General features: G+C 42.6%; 1 protein-coding gene and 1 pseudogene across 5 annotated transcripts in view; both read left to right on the top strand.

The window, feature by feature from the left end:
• Positions 1-23,010, top strand: part of Smg6 (SMG6 nonsense mediated mRNA decay factor) — a 222,766-nt gene that overhangs the window by 110,780 nt on the left and 88,976 nt on the right. For all 5 annotated transcript variants that reach the window (XM_076936313.1, XM_034504241.2, XM_076936309.1 and 2 more), the window contains one exon: positions 11,359-11,560. In XM_076936313.1, coding sequence (XP_076792428.1) covers positions 11,359-11,560 — 202 coding nt within the window. The remainder of the gene's footprint in view (positions 1-11,358; positions 11,561-23,010) is intronic.
• LOC117709851 (small ribosomal subunit protein eS8 pseudogene) lies at positions 18,186-18,900 on the top strand (annotated as a pseudogene).

Below are 23,010 nucleotides of genomic sequence, written 5' to 3'. Positions count from 1 at the left end.
GTGAGACTTCACCTCTCTGTCTACACTTCAGTTTTACTTTGTTAGCTGATCTTACTTCTGTTTGTTACCTTCTGTACTCATCTCTCTTCCTTTTCTGTTCACTTATTCCCTGTCTTCTCACCTTGCCCTCTGTGTAGTGTGTCTCAGGGCATCTGTTGAGATGAGGTGTACTGGTCTGAGCATATGTGGTTTTGTATAGGTGGTCTATATAGATCTATGTATTTTTAGGGCAGCGATTTTGTAGATTTTATTGTTGTTTCAGAATAATAGTAAAACATATAATGGAATTTGCCATTGTAACAATTTTAATGTTTATGATTCGTTGTCATAAATTACATCCAGTGTTTTGTATAGCCAGGTGTGTTCTTTCTTTGTCTACTAGCTCTGCCAGTCAGAGTACTATTTGTTCTTGTGTGTCTGTGGATCTGTGTGTCTTAGTGTCTATCTGCACCAAGTATAAAGTTTTGTATGTTTTTATTTCTGTGTGGTCTGTCAAAGGGCAATTCAATATGCCTGTCAGTGACGGCCTATGTGTCTGTGTGTATCAGTCTGTGGCTGTATGTGTTATATCTGTATGATATATTTTTGTCTGAGCCTATGTCCATTTGTATCTGTGGTTTTTGTGTCCTTAGGTTTGTGTTGGGTTCATACATCTATCCCCATAGTGGTCTATTCTGGTGTCTGGATCTATGGCAGTACCTATTTTTTTCTTTTTAGATTTATTTATTCATTCATTTGTTAATTTTTTGTGTGTCAATGTTTTTGATCACATGTATATCTATGCACCATATGTATGTTTGGTACCCATAGAGGTTAAAGAGGGGATTGGATCTTCTAGAGTTGTAATTGTGGACAGTTGTGAACTGCCATGTGGGGCATTGAAAATTGAACCCATGTCTTCTGCACAAACAGTAAGTGCTTAGCCACTAAGCCATCATCTTTTTTTTTTTTTTTAAGGCATCATCTTTCCAGTACCTAAATATGTTCTTGAAAGCCCATGCCTTTGCCCAAATTTACACATTGATATGATGTATTTGTCAATTTGATTGTTTTTGTGTGTATAAATGTTTCTGTTGGATGAGAGTTCTTCGTATGAAGATTTGTCTGTGTCTTCCTGTCTGTCTCTGCTTGTCCCAGCTTGTTTCTATCTGCCTTATTTGTCTCCCTTTACTAGGGAGACAAACTGCCCCCCCACCCAAGAATGATATACATTTTAAATGGTTTGAAAAAAAAATCACAAGAATACTAATTCAAACTTAGGAAAATTACATACAAGTCAGATTTCAGTAACGTTGTATGAGAGCACAGCCAGGCTTGTTTCTTTTTGGTCTGTGGGTGCTTTTGTGTATAATGGCAGCAGAGCCAACAGAGCTGAGCATTTGCCATAGAGACTGTACAGCCCACAAAGCCTAAATCACTGACTCCACAGCCTGCTACAAAGAAGACTTGACCCTCGATCTCTTATTCTTTCATTTCATATTAGCACACTAGTATTTGCAGGTAGGCATCATCTCTATTAGTTCTCTTTCTCAACCCCCTCTTCTTCTTTCTCTCTTCTTCCCCACTGTCTCTCTGGATCTTTCTTCATGTCATTGATTTTCTCTCTGATCCACCCACCACTCAGTCTCTGATCTTTCTCTTCCCATAGGTGTATGTAGTGAAAGCCGCTTTAGGCTCTGGGGGCTATGTAACTGTGTAATTTGTGTTTTGGAACAAGCATAGGTACCTAATATTTCATCGTTTATGCCCAGGGCTCTTCTCTGGTAAAAGCAAACACTAGAAGGTAGAGTATGGACACCTTGGCTGCTGCTGGGGAATAAGGAGGGGAGTTTGGGTTGGCTGCCAGGCATGTATATCTCCTAGACTCATGGGTGACCCACAGAGGGAAGGCTGCAGCAGAGATTTCTGGTCAGTAGTTACTGAGCTCTCTGTGTGGGCTGTCTAGTCTTGACTCTTAGCCTACTTTCCTTCTAAATTGTTTCCTTGTACCTCACCCCAAGAGGCACCCCTGGACTCCTGCTTTCTCTGGTTCCTCCCTAGCTCTAACTTTGTAACTGTGTGGACAGTGCTCCCAGCATCAGACAGCTCACATACTTCCTGTGAGCCTTCCTAGGTTTCCAAAATGTGTTCCAGACTGGAAGTCTCATGAGCAGGGTTGAACCCTGAGTTGGGCAGCTGGAGTCTAACAAAAGCTAACAGACCTGCTGGCCAGGGGCAGCTGTTTCCCAGCAGTGATCCCTGAAGAGTTAGCATGTACAGTCTCAAATTTTTAGGCTATTAATCTGTAATACGGGCAAGGCAATTTGCAATTTGAGGGGGAAATAGCTAGGAAAACTTTCTAAGTATCTACACCACTGCTTCTGATGTGTGAAGGGCCCCTGAGTAGTCTTCTGTCAGGGACAGGGAAGCAGACCATCATCTGTCCCTGGAGCTTGAGTCTTTCTGGGTCACCTCAGCCCACATCCATAGGTCCTTAGCTCTGGTCCACCCATCCTGGGCTGTCAGGTTGTTAATCCTTCTGTAGCTCTTCTCCCCTCATCCTTCTCACCTCCTCCCTTTGGCTTTTGTTTGGCTTTGGAAATGCAGAGCTTATACAGGAAATACTGGGCTTCATTTGCTTGAAGTACTGAACCTGTTTCCCCTTTGAATGTTGGAGCAAATGGTCTATTGCTAACTCTGTGTGCCCATCTTTGGACAAGGGCTTAATCTGTAGCTGGATATGTGGTCCAAGCCATCTCCAGTAGAACTAGGAGAGGTTGAGACACATGAATCCTACTTGCTTCATTTATTCAGACTTCACAGGGAAAAAAAAAAAAACAAAACAAATCTGACCCATTACTATATTGAATTTGCCTTCCCAGTAAAGAAGTTTTTGTAGCTTAAGACATTCACTCTTGTGAATGTCAGTGTGGTCAGGATTTAGGTTCTCTTGTTCTTGTGTTCTCCTTTCCTCACCTCCCCCTCCTATCACTTCTCCTCTCTTTTCCCCTCCTCTCCCTCCCCTGCCCTTCATCATGATCAGCAGCTGACTGTCTCTGGAATGCAAGTTTAAGTGTCAAACAGCAGTCGCTGTCCTTTGGCCTGACCCCAAGGCATGGTCATATAAGGACTAAGTTCAGCAGAGCAAACCTGGTGTGACTAACACTGGGGATAGCTCCATTTTCCAGCCTTAAGATCTGAGCATTAGAAAGGTGGATTCAGAGTTTTACTTTTTCTCTTTTCTAGTTTTTTCCTATAATTAGCTGCCTAGGTACTCCCATTGGCAAGTTTGGTGTCTCTGTCCCTTTCAAACTTGTGTCTTATAGTCATCCATCCAATCTATGGATACCTTTGGTTATTGAAACAAGGTTTTTGCTCTATAACCTAGGCTGACCTGAAACTCACTTTGTAGATTTGTGGCAATCCTACCTAACCTTGAAGTACTGGTATTACAGGTGTGAGTCACCAGACATAGCTTTTATGACGTCTTCTTTTGAGGCCATAGGGAATGACATACCCTAGATAGTTCTGTAGAGGTCAGAACCATAACATCCCTGACACTAGAAAGTTCCTTCATGCAGATCTGCATTTTGAAAGATTTAGGAATGCTCTCCAGGGAGTAAGAAGGAAATGGCTTCCACTTACTGCTAGCCCCTTTGTGTGTTTTCATTGGTCCTTGCCTTCATTTCTTCTCTGATCTTAAGATACATAATCTATACTTTTCTCTTGCATTTCCTCTAGGAAATCCACTTCCAGATGATTCCTCTGACCTGTTGGACCCTTACTTCATCTCGACCCCTTCATTTGTGCCTTCCCTCCTTGAATGGTTAGAAATTGATAGCACACAATCCTTCACTGTCCTGAAGGATTCCAAAGTTCACCATTAATTTTCTGGGTTCTCTCCTCTTTGCCTGTGTGATCCTATTCTTTCTAGTCAGATCTACTATTTCTAGGTAGGCACATGTGGAACACTTATGATGATGGTGACAGGATCTCATTACTCTTCAAGAGCTGATAAGGGAAGGTTTGCAGAGCTATTTGTTCCTTCCCCACAGTGGCATTTAGTGGGTCTGGAGTCAGCATGTAGGTAAGGAGACTTCACTTGGCTCTGTTAGGAGATGTGATAGAATGGCTTCGTGTCTCAGGAGATTGTAGTGGGCTGTGGCAAGTGGCTTCCTTGTCCACTGTAAAAGGCAGTATAGAGGGTTTTGGTCATTTTAGAACGGACTTCAGCCTTTGGAGGGACCACCTACATGACTGTCAACTAGCACAATTTCTTAGCTTTTCTATACCATGGCTTTTTTGAGGCAGGAAAAGCAAGCAGCTGCTTTCTACTTCACTAAGTGACCATGAGGAAAGGTGTTAATGTCAGCCGATGGAAGAAAAGCTGAAAGCAGTCTTCCATGAACCCAGACATAGGAACTCCTTGTATCCCAGGACCTTGGGCAGAGCCAGGGCAGTGGGACAACCTACCTCATTTCACAGTCTCTGCTGAAGCCAAATCTTCCCTCATCTTGATCTCTAGTTCTCAGTAAGTGAAAGAGTCAGGGGACTCTGAGAACATCCAAACCTAGCCCAGCTGTGGCAGTTGGTTTATTGCTTTCAGCTGGTACTTGAACCCAGGTCCTGGTCTTGGAGGCTTTCCCAGGTTTAATCCCCAGAGCTTTCTCTGCAGCTGTATGACACTGTGCTGACCCCGAATGAGGATAGGAAAATAGAACCAGTGCCAAGCCAGAGTCTCTTTTTCATTTGGAGTCTGGCTGTCTGCCCATGACCAGGGTTACATAATGGGAAACATAGCTGGGGCTCTGGAGAGCCCGCGTTTCACCAGGCTGCCCAGACCTTCGAATTCTGACGCTATATATCTTCCTAATTGTAGCTCGGATGCATTTATCACACTGTTGGATTGGAGTACTGGTTTTTTTTTGTTTTTTGGTTTTTTTTTTTTTTCAAATCTAGAAATTCCTGGACTTGCTGCTTTTCCATTGCTTGTCCTATATAGTCTGCAGATCATACTTGAAAAAACTTGTAGGGAGTCTTCCGAGGCTCTCTCATCAGAGAAAAAGGGTGTGTCCTCAGGGAGCACACATATGTTGGCCTTGTAGATGAGATAGGAATTCTTGAGTTAAAGAAACAGCTAGTTCGTGCACCCTCATAGGCAACTTTGAATGAGAACTAATCCCAAATCTAATCGGCAGCCTTTCAAGGACGCTTAATATGTCTTCCCAAAGAGCATTTTAGGAGGTCACTAAGTAATAGTCCATCAGCACTTCCCTAAAGGAAGTGCTGGTGACTGTGGGAAGCCCCTTTGCTACCCTGGCTCCCCAGCCAGTCTCCCTGGCTCCAGTTTGGGGCGTCAGCACTGCAGCCTGGCACCAAGGGGTTCCTCTTCCTCCAAGTGCTAAGCGTGGGGCACACATGATCTCTCCCATGGCAGGAGCCTCTGTTTTCTCCCCACTCCTCCCACAGGACTCCTTTTGAAAGAAAGGGGTGTTGGTCTAAGGCTTTAGTCTGACCTTGCAGGGTACAACAGCTGACCCCAGGGAGAGACTTTCCAGCACTGGGCTGAGGTTATTTGGGTCCAGTATATGCTAAACTGAGAAGACGTGTTGGGAGTGGTTACAGCTAAAAGTTTGGAGGAGCAGGAACCGTGAGAATCCGCACCAGGGAGGCTGCCAAGGGCTCCTCTGCTCAGGCCATGGAGATGTCAGAATCCCCTAGGGGCTGTTTTTCCCAAACCCAGTGCTGATGGGTTTAACACACCATAGTGATGTTACAGAGGCCATATATACGAGAATGACTTGAGAGAGCTGAAATCAAATAAGGCTATGACCTAGAATGAGTTTGGGGAGATGACATAGGAGAAACACTTTGGTACCTGAGAAAGCCTACAAAGATTACAGTGATCTGGTACTGACTGTAGGGCTCACTACACTTCATGTCAACATGGAGAAGCCTATGTCCTTGTAGTACAGCTTCAGAATCTGATTTGCTCTGCTAGACAACTGATTTATGGCTGAGTACTTTCTCAAAAGACCCAGTTGACTTGCTATTATATGAACTATGTTTCTTGAAGGGATAGTCTTCAACTAGGTTACCTAGTAGGCATCTCTTATTCGTGAACAAGGTATCTTGCTGCTTGTCTTAACCTCCTAGAATAGTGATCTCTTTGTATTGTAGCAGCATCTAAAACACAAATTTTATGGTTCCTGTATCTCAGTGAGAGAGCTGCATCTCCACCCTTATAGCCTACTATAGTTCCTAGCACTGAAGTTCCAGAATCATGCACTCATCCCAGTGCAAACAGGCTTTTGACAGAATTTACTAACATCTTATGCCCAAATATTATTCTTGTAGCACCACTACACTTGTTAGGTTTAGGTCCATTTCTGCAACTAGCTGCTTATATGCTGCCATTTGTTGTTGTTGTTGTTGTTGTTGGTTTTGTTTTTTTTTTTTTTTTCAGTTACATAAGAAGTGTTCCAGGGCAACCAGGAATTTAATGTTGTCTGTTGATTCAGAGAGTTGGGCTCCCAAAGGGAAATAGATTTCTTAAAGCAGATAATGTATGCCTTGGAGCATTTGCTTGATAGTTTGTCCTGTGAGTTTGTGCTCAGTGGACTTTTAGTTTCCTTGAACCTTCTTTCTATACCACCTTGGCTGTTTCCAGATTTCTTCACCCCAGGAACCCAAAACCCAACTTGTTTCCCATCTGTACTACCTCTCTGATCTTCCATAGCTCTTAAACACAATGCAGGGCTTCTTCTCACTCAGCTCTTTCCGGGTTTGTTCTGCAGCTGTGGAGTTTGAATGTTAGTGTTTAAACAAGCTGGTATTACACAGGAAATGGCCACCTCCACAGGCCCCCGCAGGCTTGTAACATGGGGTCATTGTACTTGATATTAATCACCAGTCAGCCTATTCCCCCAGTAAAAATATGAAGAAGTGTGTGAATGCTTACTCTTCCTTGGTCTTTCTAGAAAGACAGACTGAGCCCTGGTCAGACCATTTCAACCTGTTGCCCTTCCTTAGTCCTGTCTGTTGGAACTCTGGGAACAGTCCTACCTGACTTTCCCTGGCAGATAGCAGACCTGGCTTTCTTCCTGCATTTCAGACAAGGAGATGATGGCCATGGTATACCATGCCTTATATGTTCCACACCTCTGTCTTGCAAGACACATAGTTGTATAGCATCGCCTGTGAGAACTATAGACACACAAAAAAACTGTGGGCTCACCTGAGAGCAAGCATTTCAGTTCCCTGGACTGAAGAGGTCTCTAATGCTATTTGCAGAACTAACCCCAGCCTGAAGGGTTAATCTGATTCCCCAAGTCAATATCCTCCAAACAACCAGCCAAGAGTGTGTGTTGGTTCATTTCTGTGAAATGTGTTTCCCCAGTCACCTGGGCTGGCCTGGGCTGCATTGTATCGGCCAGCAGCTGCACTGCACTCAAACTGACAGCTACATTAAACCTTGGAATTCTGAGGCAATAAAAAGTAAATTAACTCTCCCCCCCACCACCACCCCTTGCTGGTGGAGTAAGTGAATGCATGTCTGTAGTGAACCTTGGTACTGAGTGCATACCTCTAACTAGTCATTGCTGGTCTGTCTCAGGCTAGGATCTGGCATTCAGGCTACAGCCAGGGATCTGCTTTCCTCGTGTATGGTGTGTTCTTTGAGGTTGGGCTAGTGGGTCACTTTGCAACTGCTGATCCCTGAACACAAATCACACCCCAGCTTCTGAGAGACTCCATTGCCGCCATTCTGGGAGCCATAAATGAGTTTATTGAACACAGTTTTATATTCTCTGGCTGATTTGTGTCTGCTTGGTGTAGAGTGTACCCTAACTTTAGTGGGATTTTGTAGGCTCTGGTACATCCCTCAAATACAAGTTGAGAAGAAGCCAGAAGGATTTGTCTGAGCCAAGCATAGGACCGTATACCTGTGATCCCAGCAGTCAGAATCACTGAGGCTTTGAAGCCAGTCAGGGCTACATGGTGAGTTCCAAGCCAGCCTGGACTACAGAGTGAGAGTCTTCACACCCACCTTCACACCGTCCTACCCACCTATAACCTTCAATCTCCTCAGCAAAACAACTGGATAGAAATGGATGGCAGAGTGGCTTGGCTGACCCCACATGTTCTCGAGTATCTTGAAGCCCTTCAGAGCCATAAGGAATTGACTTTGTACCCTTCCACCAGCCTTGACTCCTTAGTGTCCAAGGGCTGCTGTGAGATGAAGGTTAAATGGCACTTCTTATTAGGATAAGAAAGAAACATGAGGAAAAAAATTTAAGATGTCCCGCTTCTACTTAGACAGGAAACTGTTCACCCATGGAATTGACCTCTCAACCCTTTGGCACAGTTGACTGTAAGCTTCCAGAAACAACATCATCCTCCAGCAGGTGTTAGCTTTTCAGTTCAGGCCTCTCACCTGGGTTTTGAAGAACCTCTCCTTGTTGTTCTTGTTGTTGTTGTTGTTGTTGGTGGTGGTGGTGGTGGTGGTGGTGGTTTGTTGATTCTTATTTCCCATACCTTTGTCACAGGTTAGCCCATGGGTACCAACAAGATCAGGCTGATCTAACTGTAGGAGTGACTTTTCATTGAAGCATTTTTTTTTATATCTCCTTGATTCTGATCAGTCTAGCTTGACCCTTGGACTGCTTTTATTTATATTTCTGACTCGGGAACTCAGGGCACTTCCTATGTCTTTTGGCCTTAGCTGCTGTCTTACAAAATCAACAGGGTAAGAACTCTCATCTACCTTATCACTGCAGTGTGTCATAAGGTTTTGGCACAAGGTGGGTGGTAATAGGCAAAAGATAAAGGTGGGCAGAAGTCCCTAGTGATGATCAGCAGTCTCTGGGAGGAGTCAGTTTGGTTTATCTGAGCCTTAGGGGACAGGAGAGCATGGTAATGAGAACCACATGGTACCACATATTTCTTCTTCTTGGATCCAAGATGGTAAGGGTGGGAGGATGAGAGGGATGTAGGGCCTCCCACTGAGGAAACTGTGGGTGATTTTCTGCCGCCTCTCTCTGGCTGGGGATACTGCTGCCCACACCCTCATCCCTAACTATGTCCTCAAGCAGCCTTGACCTGTTTAGCACCAACCATGACCTCCAAGCCAAGAATTCAGATGGGAGACTTTTCACCTTCTTCCTTCTCACTGGCGTTTTTCCTGTTTATTTTCCAAATTGCTGCTCTGCAGCCAAGCAGTGCCTGTTGGCCAAAGCTCACCACGCTGTGGGATCAGACTCAGGCAGTGGGCTCAAGTGGCCAGCAGGGCACTGGGGGAGGAAGCAGGGAACTGGAAGAGCCTCTTTGTGTGTCTCCCATGGGCAGCACTAACCTCAGAGGCAGCCCTGAACAGTCCTATCACATCCGGTGCTTGTCTCTGCAGCCGGACCGGAGGATAAACTATCAGAGCTGTGGGGCAGTGCATCATTCCTCTTATTATTTTCTTCTCTGCAGATGGGGTCGTGGAAAGTTCAGTTCCTTTTAACCCTCAAAGTTCTGTTTATTCTACAGCTGGTAGCCTGAGTGCCGCGTTTCCCATTACATCACAGAGGAGCCCAGGCAGATTTCTGCACAGAAACGTGTTGCAACTGTTTATTTTTTTCCATATTTAAACATTTCTGACAGCCAAACTCAGCTGAGCCAAAAGATGGAGCTTTGTGAATGAGTCTGCTTGTTGGTGTCCATGCAGAGTGCTTAGAAAACTCACATCCCTCTGGTGATTCTTCTCAAAAGTGTTCTTCTTGCTAGGCAGAGCCTGGGAAGTAACTTGGATCTGCAATACACGTGTGTTGATTATGTGCCGTTGTGTGATTAATGGGACTATGTTCCGCCTGGTTCCCAGGACGCTCTTGAAAACAAGATGTTTCATTTCATTGCCTTTTCCTAGTGTAGTGATTTCAGTAAATAAACCACCTCAGCCTTCCTTCCACCTGGAGCTGGTGAGGGAGTCCCTCTCCCTCTCCCTAGTCTTCCCCAGCTTCACTCTCAGTGGCAATTCCTGGAATGCCCTCTTTCCTGTCATCTTGGAATGGGAGTTGAGGGTTGAATGGCTTACGTCTCACCCTACCCTGTAGGCTCATGGACAGTGCCCTTGGGAGATTTCAGGGGACTCTTAGAACTTCTTGGCATAGTGCCTCTTCGTCCTCCATCTCTCCTGTGGCGTTTTGTTGTTGTTGTTTTGTTTTTTATACAATTTTTAACATCTTAGCATCTAGAGGGTAGGTACCTCCTATTCCTGTCTCCTGGTTTAGAAGCTTTTCTGGAGGAGAAAATCAAGTCTGTAAACTCAGCAGGCATTGTATACAACTACAATTGAGGTTTCCTAGGCAGGCAAAGTTTAGGAGATGTTTAGCACCCACCAAACAATCTGAGCCACAGTAGCTAATAGTCTGAACTAAATGAACCTTCTTTCTATAATTCTACCTTGGAGTTTTAGGGAGGGAGGGAGGGAGGGAGGGAGGGAGAGAGAGAGAGAGAAAGAGAGAGAGAGAGAGAGAGAGAGAGAGAGAGAGAGAGAGAGAAATCTTATAGTCTTTCTTCTCAGGTTCAACCAGAACCTGGTGATGTGGGACTGGGGTGTCCAAGCATCCTGATTTGTGTCAGACTAGGGGACTTAAGAGATGTGAAAATTTTAGTGTTAAAACAGTCCCAGGATGGTTAGTCATCCTGTGTCTAATGTACAAGTGAGAGAAAGAAGAAGTTGTGGGACAGCCAAGATAGCATTGAAGTGAGCAAGAAGCTTTCCCTTCCAGAGCAGACTTTGGCAGGATAGGAAGGGAGATTTTCTTGGACATGTATTCATTTTACTGCTTACATATAGAGAATTAATTTATAAAGTATTTCTAAGAAGGAAGCCTACTTGACTACACAGTGTGACTACTCCCTGTGTCGTTATGCCTGAGCCACAGTAGGTAATAGTCTGAACTAAATGAGGGAGAGAGATTAGTGCCCAGTTTCTGTCTATGTGGCATATATTTGACTATGCAAGAGCTGGGACTTCTGAGAGCTGCTTTAGGCACTTGGTATCTAGACTGTTTTAAAGTGTCTCATCACACATTCTGGAAAAGTGACAGGACCAGCATTAAGCAACTGGTTCTCAAAATTCTTTTTCACCCTCTCTGGTTAGGATTAAAAGTCCCCTGGTCAGTTTCACCTTCACATAGAGCAATATACACACCTCAGATGGTGACACAACTCAGATAGTGTGCACAACTTCTTATTGCATTTTTGGTAATATTTCTTGACAGCTGCCAGCCAGCCTTACAGCTTTTGTTGCAAGCACCTTTCCATTCCCAAATCATGAAGAACACTTTCACTGATCTCTTCAGAGCCATTCTTTTCTCATCTTGTTTCTTACAGGGTTGCTGTGGATGTGTGGTCAACACTAGCTGATTTCTGTAACATACTGACTGCAGTGAATCAGTCTGAGGTGCCACTGTACAAGGACCCGGATGATGACCTCACCCTGCTTATCCTGGAAGAGGATCGGCTTCTCTCTGGCTTTGTCCCCTTGCTGGCTGCCCCTCAGGACCCCTGCTACGTGGAGAAAACCTCGGATAAGGTCAGCTGCAGGCCAAACATCCCTTCCCATTTACCCATTCTCTTAATTCTCCAGACTTTATTCTTGGGAAGTTTTCTGTGCAAACGGAACATGATTAAGTCATTGAGAAGGGTGTTAAGGGAAAATATCGACCTTTTAGCCGCTGACATCCAGTTCTGTGTCCTGAAAAAAATCCCTCTCAACTTCCTTTGGGGGGGGGCTGTGGGCTGTCTCCCCCCAGTCCTCCCTGTGCCTGTGTGTGTGTATGAGAGCAAGAAAGGAAGGGAGGGAGAGAAGAGGGAAGGAGGGAGGGAGGGGGAAAGAGAGAGAGAGAGAGAGAGAGAGAGAGAGAGAGAGAGAGAGAGAGAGCACGCAAGAGCGCAAGAGCGCAGAGCTCCTGGCATGTTGTATATACGATCATTTCCTCACTTGTTTAAATAGTGCAGCTTGTGTTGGCAGTGCTCTTACTCAGCTCCAAATGGTTTGCATCATGCTTAAAGCACCCTCCTTCCTTCCCTCTCCCTCTCCCCAGCCACAGAACTCTGCACTAGGAAAACAGCCAGGGCTTTTTCCCTTCTCTAAGGAGGAGAGTGATAAATAGGTGACTAGAGAGAAGCAGACACCATGTGTTAACTTACAAAAAAAGCTTTTAGGAATATGAAGCATTCCTCGCTGCCTGGTTTCTATTTTCCTTCCTCTAAGGACTGTTTTAACCCGACTTTTTTCTTGTCTGTTTATAGAAAACAAAGGCCATTCCCTGTTGCCCTGGTTGGGACTATGGAACTTCTAGTTTAACAGTTGAGTCTTCAGCCAGTGGAGAGTAGGGCAGACTGGGTTGTTCTACCACACTCGTGGGGAATTAGCAGTCTCCTGTGCTAAGGCACTCTTAGAGTCTGTGACAATGTACTCCCTAGGGGAGAGGCCTTTGGGGAGTAGTCCATGAGTGGCTTCTCAGGAGGAAGTCTTTTTTTTTTTTTTTTTTTTTTTTTAGATGAATGTTATTTTCTTTTTAGGTTTTGGTTTTTTGAGACAGTCTCTCACATATAGCCCAGGCTGACCCCAGAATAGCTATACAGAAGAGGATGGCCTTAAACTTCTGATCCTCTTGTCTCAGTCTCCCAAGCGCTAAGATAAGATATGTGTCACTACAAAAAGGAAGAAGAAGTCTTCAATCAAAGTGAAATGCATAATAGACAAAGAACTGATTTTGTTAAGTCAGTAAACTGACTTTCAGGGTTGGGCTCTGACTCCAGAATGGAGTACTTGCCTAGCCTTGCACCTACATGGCAGCTCACAACTGTCTGTAACTCCATTTCCAAGGGATCTGACACCCTCACACAGACATATGTGCAAGTAAAACACCAGTGAACACAAAACTTAAAAAGAAAACAAAATTTAAGCCTTGAGTTCAATTTTCCACACCAAGACAGAAAATAAAAACTGAATTCTAAACATGACGTGTAAATATGGGATTTGTTTGTTTTTGAGGCAGGGTCTTATGATATAGACCTGGCTGGCATGGAATTCAAAGAGATGCTCTATCTCTGCCTTTTAAGTGCCAGGGTTAAAGACATGTGCCACCATACCTGGCCTATAAGAAATGCTAGTAAGTCTCTATATTTATGTATTGATATCATTTATACATAAACAGTCCTTTAGAAAATAAAGCAGAGTGACTGAGGCTGTTTACCAAGCACAAGACCCTTGGTTTGACCCTCAACGCTGCAAACATAAATATACAGCAAAAATTAAAATCCTGGAGTCATATGTACTGTTGTCTCTTTTCACATACATACATGTATGGAAATTGTTATACGATGCTTGGAACTAAATATTTAATAATTTTTTATGATTACTTAGGGTTTTGTTTTTTGAGACAGGATTTTCCTGTGTAGCCTTGGCTGTCCTAGAACTGACTTTGTAGACCAGGCTGGCCTCAAACTCAGAGACCCACCTGCCTCTGCCTCCCGAGTGCTGGAATTACAGGCCACCATTGCCCAGCTTATTATAAACAGTAAGTTTATGCCTTATAGCAGAATTTGAGCATGTATTCCCTGTACTTAGATTTCTTTTTAAGTAGAGAAATGTTCTAGGGTGTGGGCTCATCAAAAGCGGCCGGCATCCTTTGTACTCCCTTGATTACTTGAGCAGTGGAAGCAGTAGTAAGGATGCAGTGTTATTCTCAGCCATATAAACTAGTTCAAGGTCAGCCAGGACAATAGGAGACCTGTCTCAAAAAACAAAACAAATAAGCCCTGAGGGTAGAGCATAAAATTTGAACACTTACCTAGGTTGTGCAAGGGCCCAGGGTTCAATCTTAACACTGAAGATAAAAGAAAATGTGTAAACAAAAATAAAAACCAGAAGCTAGAAAAGTGGTTCAGCAGTTAAGAGCATTTGCTGCTCTTCCAGGGGACCTGGGTTTGATTCCCAGCACCCACATGGTTGCTCACAACCATCACTAACTCTGCTTCTAAGGAGTTCAGTTGCTCTTTCTGGTTTCTGTGTGTACCTGTACACAGATAGGCATGCACCAAAACACTTAGGCACATAAAATGAAAATAAATCTTTGAAAACTCATACTCTTCAAATTTGTTTAATAACTAATGGTTCTTGGAAGAAACTTTCTTTCCCAAGAGGAGTGCTTGTTTTACGCCTTTGCAGAAAAAAAAAAAAAAAAGAGGGTAAAATTCTGTTCTGTTTGTCTGGTCTCAGAAGTAGGTAATAATATGGGTATGTATAGTAAGAGGCTGAAGACAGGTAAGAATTGTTTACCTCAATGAGAAAGATGTTGAGTTAAAAGACAAACTAAGTATCAATATCTCCGGTTAGTGCACCCTGATAAGCAATCATTCCATCTGTCTTTCTCTCTCTCTTCTAATCTTTGTTGATCCCTAGGTGGACTTGATTCCATAAGATCCTTCTGGGAGAAAGTCACTTAGTGCAGAACAAGGGAGGAGTCCTAACCAGCTTTAGGGCTTCCATACCCTCATTTTTATCAGCTCATCAGTATTTCCAGCTGTAGTGTTAGATACCAAATCTATGGCCTGGATGGAGAAGAATGAGGTCTTCTGTGCACCCTTGCCTTTTGGCGGTCACAAGCTACCCAGTAGCAACCAACTTTAAGTGGTTCCACTTCCAAGACTAGGAGGGTATTTCAGAGATAGCATCTCTGCATCTCACTTATCCACTCTTCAATTTGTCTTCATTCTTTCCCTTCCTGTAGTAAATAGCAGCATTGACTTTTGGTTGCTGATTTCAAAATCTTAGAGTTCTTGGCTTTTGTTTTTATCAGACCTTCATATCTAAACCATAAGCAATTTCTGTCTTTTTTACCTTTAAAATACATGCAGGTTTTTAAAAAGCATGCAGATGTGATTCCTTTCCACAACTTTATTTCATTCAATGAATATTCCTATGTCAGTTTCTTGGTACAGTTATTATAGTGACGTGTAATCACAGAGCATCAGTGCTGAGTCTGCTGGTCCAGACCTGTAATCCTAGCTACTCAAGGAATGGAGGGAGGAGTATTAGAAATTCAAGACCTTCCTGGGCTACAGGGCAAACTGGGGCTGACTAGATAACTTAATGAGACTCTATCTCAAAGTAAAAGAAGCTAGCTTTCCTAGTATGCACAAGGCCCTGGGCTCAGTCTCTAGTAACAAGTGCCCAGACCCCCAAAATTAATAAAGTCTGCAAATCATACTAATTTTTACTTCTAAACATTATGATAACTTTTCTACTTGAAGTAGAATGCCAATATTTTAATAATGGGCTTCTGTACCATTCCTGATCTGACAATACCTTCCCCTGCTAACTATCTGGCCTCAGCTCCTACTGTCCTCCTTGTTCCCATTGTGCTCTCTGCACACGTTGCATACAGGTCATCCTTGCCATTCCTCAAGCAGTCCAAGCACTCATGCCTCAGGGTCTTTGCAGTTACTTTTATCCTAATCTGAAAATGCTCTAGACCAGAAGGGTGTGCAGCTAGATCATTTCCGTGTTGTTGGAACACGCTTCCATATAAAAATGCTACCTTTTCTTTTGACTCTAATTTATTGTTTTCCATGGCAAGGAAAAATCAATCATCTATCATGTATTAGGCCCTGACCTAGATTTTTCTGTCTAGTAATTCCTTTCAATAAACCTATCTAAGCATTTATAAAAAGAGGGGCTAGGAGCTCAAAAGAGTAATAAAGATGATGCTAAACTCACATAGGTCATGTCAATAGCTAACCCAGAGATGTGTATTAATGTACCAAAAAGAATCTTTAGGAACTCCTGACCTAATATGATAGTAATATGATAGGTGTTTTCTCAGTCCTCTAGTGGCTATTATTAAGAAATGTAAAATATCTCAAGGACTCAGTTGCAGCAACATTGGTGACTTCATTAATAGTTGAGATTAGTCATGTTTGGTCTAACCTGTATACTCAGTCAACAGAAACTCATTGAGCATGTAACTATGTATATAACCACACAATGTAGGCGGCTCTAAACATTTAGGGTAAATATCCCACTTTGGGGGACCATCTGTGGTGTATTATTGAAGCCTGTAAGACATGAGTAGCTCTTCCTGTTTTCTGAGATGCTAATAGTACTGTGCACGCACTGCCCTATGAGCACTGCTTTGGTGTGAGCACTCTCAAGTCCTGTGGAATTCTAGGTTTGCTTTTCTTTTCTTTTGTTGTTATTGTGGAAGGTTGTGAATTGTAGATTAAAATACAAGTCTTGTGAGCAGGAGAGATGACTCAGTGGTTAATAATTGTTAATCTTGCAGAAGACCTGGGTTCAGATCCCACATGGTGGCTCGCAGCCATCCATAACTCCAGATCCTTAATTCTTGGAGATCTGGTACCCTTTGCGGGCACCAGGCACACAGAAGATAAATCAATCAAAAATGATTTATTTATTTTTGTTTTTGTTTTTCAAGACAGGGTTTCTCTGTACTCCTGGCTGTCCTGGAACTCACTCTGTAGACCAGGCTGGCCTCGAACTCAGAAATCCACCTGCCTCTGCCTCCCAAGTGCTGGTATTAAAGGTGTGCACCACCACTGCCCAGCAAGCTTTTTCAATCAAATAAACAGAGTGCATCACTGAATGACTTGTATCTTTTATATTTTAAAATATGTTGCAGGGATAGCCTTTGCAAACTTTTCAAGCTGGCTTCACTCTTGATCTTCTTTAGATTTATTTTATGTATGTATGTGAGTTTTAAAAATTAAAACCGTTGGGGGCTGAGAGATGACTCAGCATTTAAGAACACTGACTGCTCTTCCAGAGGTCCTGAGTTTAATTCCCTGCAACCACATGGTGGCTCACAACCATCTGTAATGGGATCCAATGCCCTCTTCTGGTCTGAAGAGAGCTACAGTGTCTGAAGACATCTACAGTGTACTTATATACATAAAATACATAAATCTTAAAAAAAAAATTAAAACCGTTGTTTCAATATTTCAAGCCCTATTACTGAACCAGGCATAGTATTCTTGGGAAATAGGGAAAAGGAAGGTCTGTGTACTAAGTTCAGGTCTAGCCTGTGCTACATGAGGTCCTGTTGCAAAAAAAAATAGAAAACTCCATATTCTGCTATCTATATGGTGGTACATACCTCTAAATCATAGCACTCAAAAGGCTGACACAAGAGGATTGAGAGATCAAGACCAGCCTGTACTCTGGAGAGGTGCACACCTTTAATCCCAGCAGTCAGGTAGCAAAGGCAGTCAGACCTCTGAGTTCAAGGCCAGCCTGGTCTACCAATTGAGTTTCGAGACAGCCAGGACTACACAGGGAAAGCCTGTCTTTTTAAAAGAAAAAAAAAATCTAATGTATACTAGGATTTACCTCAAAATTATCTGGGTGACTGGAGGTAGGTGGGAATATAAATGGGATGGTGAAGCTAAGTGTTGATCCTGTTGACTCTGAATAATGGATTTGTTGAATCCATTATAGCATTCTACTTTCATATGTATATAAAATATACATTTCCATTATAAGCTTTAGAAATAATACCCAGGATCTTAAACATAGTAAATGAGTGCTTGAGTGCTGGCAATAGCCATCCATACAGATGGACATACTCCATAACGTGCATGTGGAGGTTAGAGGACCACTGTTAGGGTTCAGTTCTCTATTTCCATCGTACAGGTCCTAGGGATTGAACTCAAGTTGTCAGCTTGGGTGACAGGTACCTTTACCTGCTGAGTCATCTTGAGAGCAAATAAACACTGTCACATTATATTGTTCAAGTTAGGAGGCAAATAATGAAGCCAATAATGTTGATAGTAACTGTTTTTCAGTCACTGATTGTGTTCTAGACAGTGTGGTACTAAACTCTTCATATATATCTCCTCACCAAAATCTCAGTAGCTTTTATAGGTAGAACCTGGTAGGAAGTAATGAGAAGGACAACATTAGAAAAAAGATACAGGGGCTGGAGAGATTGCTCAGTGGTTAAGAGCACCCACTGGCTGCTCTTCCAGAGGTCCTGAGTTCGATTCCCAGCACCCACATGGTGGCTCACAACCATCTGTAATGGGATCCAACTCCCTCTTCTAGTATGGCTAAAAAGAGCAATGGTGTACTCATATACATAAAATAAATAAATCTTTTAAAAAATTAAGCTCTTTCCAGCCAGCACCAAGCGATGGGCATCTCTCAGGACAACTAGCACAAGCGCCTCAAGACCAGGGATAAGAGAAAACCCTACCACAAGAAGCGGAAGTATGAGCTGGGACGACCTGCTGCCAACACTAAGATTGGCCCTCGCCGCATACACACAGTCCGAGTTCGAGGAGGCAATAAGAAGTACGGTGCTCTGAGATTGGATGTGGGGAACTTTTCCTGAGGCTCTGAGTGTTGTACTCAAAAAACAAGCATCATTGATGTCGTCTAAAATGCATCGATAATGAGTTTGTCTGCACCAAGACCCTGGTGAGGAACTGCATTGTGCTTATTGACAGCACACCGAACCGGCAGTGGGGCAGTGGTACGAGTCCCACTATGCACTGCCCCTGGGCCGCAAGAAGGGGGCCAAGCTGACTCCCGAGGAGGAAGAGATTTTAAACAAAAAACGATCAAAGAAAATTAAAAAGAAATATGATGAAAGGAAAAAGAATGCCAAAGTCAGCAGTATTCTGGAGGAACAGTTCCAGCAGGGCAAGCTTCTCGCCTGTATTGCCTCAAGACCAGGCCAGTGTGGCAGAGCAGATGGCTATGTGCTCGAAGGCAAGGAGCTAGAGTTCTATCTGCGGAAGATCAAAGCCCGGAAAGGCAAATAAGCATCCTTCATAGCTCATGTAATAAAGGTGTTTGCTGTTCTTAAAAAAAAAAAAGAAGAAGAAAGAAAGAAACTGCATATTGTGGTTTGAATATAAGAAGCTTAATAGAAATGAATACAGCCTGCTAGTAGGCCTGAGACAGGAGGGTCAGTTGAGCCCAAGAGTTCAAGGCATGCTTTGAGAACATAGGGAGACCCCCACTTCAAAATGCCAAACAAGTAAATATAAAGTTTAATTATCTCCTATAAAATAAATGCATGTAATTGTATAGTTTATATCACAAATGTCATAAATTTTTATTTAGTCCCTTAGTCATTTATTTTTTAGGAAATTACTGATTTTTGTTTTATCAATGATGTCATATCAAGCAGCATTATACATAGTTTAATGTTTCTTCATTAATTTACAAGGATAAACTTTCTGAGTAGGATTGCTAGATTATAGAGGTTGTACCAAATTTTAGGTCTTTTCATGTCTAAGACCAATTGTAGAATATGAGAGTGTCTGCTTTCTAACTTCCTTACAATACTGAATAACTTACCATTTTGTAACATTTCCTGAGATAGACAAGAGTGACTCCTGCCTCCCACATGCTGAGACTACAAGTGTGCCACTGTACTCAGCATCTTTGCTTAGTCTTGTGGAGCTGTTTTACTTTTATATTGAGTGAAATGAGAATTTGGGAGACTGTTGAAGGAAAGGGTGCGGTATTTTTCTCTATATAGGCAATAAGAAATATTCCCACTGAGGATGTAGCTTGGTTGGAGAGTGCTTGCCTGGCATGCATAAAGTCCTAGGTTTGATCCCCAGTAACACATAAAACTGGACATGGTGGTCTAAGCTTGTAATCCTAGTTGGAGGCAGGAGGATCAGAGGTTCAATGTCATCCTCAGCTGTAGTTTCAGGCCAGCCTTGGGACACATGAGCTCTTGTCTCAAAAAAAGAAATGCTCTAAACTGGAGAGATGTTTCAGTAGTTGAGAGAGAGGGAGAGAGAAAGAGAGAGAGACACACACACACACAGAGAGAGAGAGAGAGAGAGACAGAAAGAGAGACAGACAGACAGACAGACAGACAGACAGACAGACAGACAGAGGATCGAGCTAGCCAGCCAGGTATAGTGGTACATCCCAGTACTCAGGATGCAGAAGCATGCAGATCTCTTGTCAGTTTGAAGCCAGCCTGGTCTGTATAATAAGTTCCATGATAGCCAGGGCTACCTAGAGAAATCCTGTCGCAAAAACAAACAAAAGAAACCAAAAACAAAAACAAAAAAACAGGAAAAAAGAATAGGAAGGAAGGAAAGAAGGAAAAGAAAGGAAGAGAAGAAAATATGTTTTGTTTGTTGCACAATACTGTTTCCAATCTTTTGTTTTCACCCTTTGAGGTGGTTTCTCTTACACCATTCTATCGGCCATAAGTATCTACAGAAAAATAATTTTAGCCAAATTTTAGAAACAAACTATGATCTGTGTGTTTCCTTCTCTGTTTTGCCTGTTTGATCCAGAGTCTTTGTTCTGGGTGTAAACTTATATAGTGTTTTGAAAAGTCCTCTGGCTTATAGCAAAGAGACATTATAAGTTCAGATTTATTTTTGTTTGATTATTTGTTTTGTCTTTTCTCACTATAGATGAGGAACTTTTCATTATCCATTTCACAAATGCATTTCTGGACCTAACCTTCGTTCTTGTTGTGTTTTATTTATTTTGTGTGGAAGGTGCACATGCCACAGTATAGGCATGGAAGTCAGAGGGCATCTGGTAGGAATCTGTTCTCTCCTACCACCATGTGGGTCCTGAGACTAGAACTCAGGTCATGTGGGATGGTGGAAGGTAGCTTTGCCCCCTGAGCTGTCTTGCTGGCCATAACTGTTTTATTGTGTATGTCTCTCTATGTGCCTTTTTGTTGCTCTTATCTTTTTTTGTGCTTTCCTGCCACTTTATGAATCCTTTGTATGCCTGTGAATTATCATTACCTTGATTTACTCCAGTACTTTCAGATTGTATCAGTTATTGCTTAATATATCAATCTAATTTCTTAGATTCTAGACTTTGGTTTTTTGTCTGGTTTGGTGGGTTTTTTTAGATTTAATTATTTTATACGAATGAATATTTTGTCTGCATGTGTGCCTGGTGCTCACAGAGCAGGTATCATCAGATGCTTTGGAACTAGAATTACAAATGATTGTGAGCCACATTGTGGGTGCTAGAAACCCACAATGCAACAAGAGATCTTAACCTCTGAGCCATCTCTCCAGCCCTGAAGACTGTTTTTATGTCCATGTCTTTGGAAGATCAAGTATCTAGGTATTCTTTTTTGTTCTAGACTAGTAATTCTCACATGTATTCATTAAAACCATATTGATAACTTTGTTAAAACACCAGTTTCTGGGCTTCACATGAATGTTACTCGTTGTGGGGAGGAGTGACTGAAATTGTATTTCTAACACATGCTTAGGCCATGCTAGTGTTAAAGCTTCTACATAAGGAGAACAACTGCTCTTAGGTACTTGATAGCTGGCCAGATTGTAGTTACAAGGCAACATTTTAGACCAGGTAAGAATAAAGATTCCAGGGATATTTGGAAAACTTACAGGAAGACTATGAGTGGTAGTTACCAATTCTGCCTTTAACTTTCAAATTCAGAAAACATTACCTGAGAGCTCACATACCTCACCTCTTGTTGCCAGGTAACTTTCTGAGCTCTAGAAAAAGCAATTATCCTCACATTTTAATGAACAATCTCTCCTGAAAGAAAATGAAGACACTGGGTAATCTCTTTCCTAAAAGAACTCTGAGGCACACAGCTAACACTTCATGCTTATCGTGTATTTAGTGCTATCCTAAGCTTTACATTATTTCATTTAGGTTTCCCAGAAGCCCTGGAATAATGTTAAGCTTTAAAACAGTGCCCAGGCAGGATGGCATGGCTAAGCGTGATGGATTCAAATTCTGGCAATCTAAGTGTAATGCATATGCTCGGAGAAGTGCAGTAGGTGTGTGGTTGGTCCTTGAGACCTTGACAGTTTTATGGCCTCTGGAAGCATGATTTCTCACCAGGAGCTTGGGAACCATTAACTTGGCTTGACAGAGATATCTGATCTTTCAGACTAGTTCTTAAGGACAGCACAAAGAAGTAAGAGTTCACATGAACAGAAGAAGTTGGATTGAGTTTCCCTCTGGCTTTCTCTGGGTTGAGTGTCTTCAAATCTTGAATTTTTCTGAGTAATTAGAATATGAGTTTCTGGAAAATAAACTAGTTGTTTGTTTTACACACAAACCATTGAGAAATCTCCAAGAAGTGTTCCTAGGATGGTCTATTATCATTTTAGATAAATTATATATATATCATATATATATCCCTGGCTGTCCTAGAACTCACTCTGTAGACCAGGCTGGCCTCGAACTCAGAAATCCACCAAGGACAAACTCTTTTTTTTGTTGTTGTTTTTGTTTGTTTGTTTGTTTTTGTTTTTCGAGACAGGGTTTCTCTGTGTAGCCCTGGCTGTCCTGGAACTCACTCTGTAGACCAGGCTGGCCTCGAACTCAGAAATCCGCCTGCCTCTGCCTCCCAAGTGCTGGGATTAAAGGCGTGCGCCACCACTGCCAGGCTGACAAACTCTTAAGATTAGTGATAGTGTAACATCTAAGGGACAGAAAACTTGTATAGTGTCCTGAAGTCTCAAGTTCTTCAGGCAAGACAGTCAGGAGATAACCAGTAATTACACTTGCAGTTGACTGATGTGAATAGCTGATAGCTAAAACCTGAAATGAAAGTCAGCTATGCTAGCAGCCTGACCACCTACCCGTGAAATCTGCCTATATTCATTCATGTAAACAAGCAGTCTTTGGTTCTAGACTTAATAAATATGGGCCACAATTAAAAATAAACTCAAGGCTAAAAAAAAGGACTCAGTCATTAAGAGTTTGTTCTACAAGCACGAGGACCTGAGTTTGGATCTCCAGGGTCACATAAAAAGCTGGACATGGCAGTGTGCATGCTCATAATCTCATACTAGGAGTGGGGCAGAGACAGAATCCCTGAGGCTTGTTGACCATCCAATGTAGCCAATCAGAGACATTCTAAGTTCAGTGAGAAACTCTGTCTCAGAAAGATAGGGAACAATAGGGGAAGACAGCAAGATCACCTTTGGCCTCCAGTCATGTGCATGTACAGGCGCGCCAGCACGCAC

The sequence above is a fragment of the Arvicanthis niloticus genome, chromosome 6 (genome assembly GCF_011762505.2).
Source record: "Arvicanthis niloticus isolate mArvNil1 chromosome 6, mArvNil1.pat.X, whole genome shotgun sequence".
Classification (NCBI taxonomy): domain Eukaryota; kingdom Metazoa; phylum Chordata; class Mammalia; order Rodentia; family Muridae; genus Arvicanthis; species Arvicanthis niloticus.
This window is presented reverse-complemented; position numbering and strand designations above follow the sequence as displayed.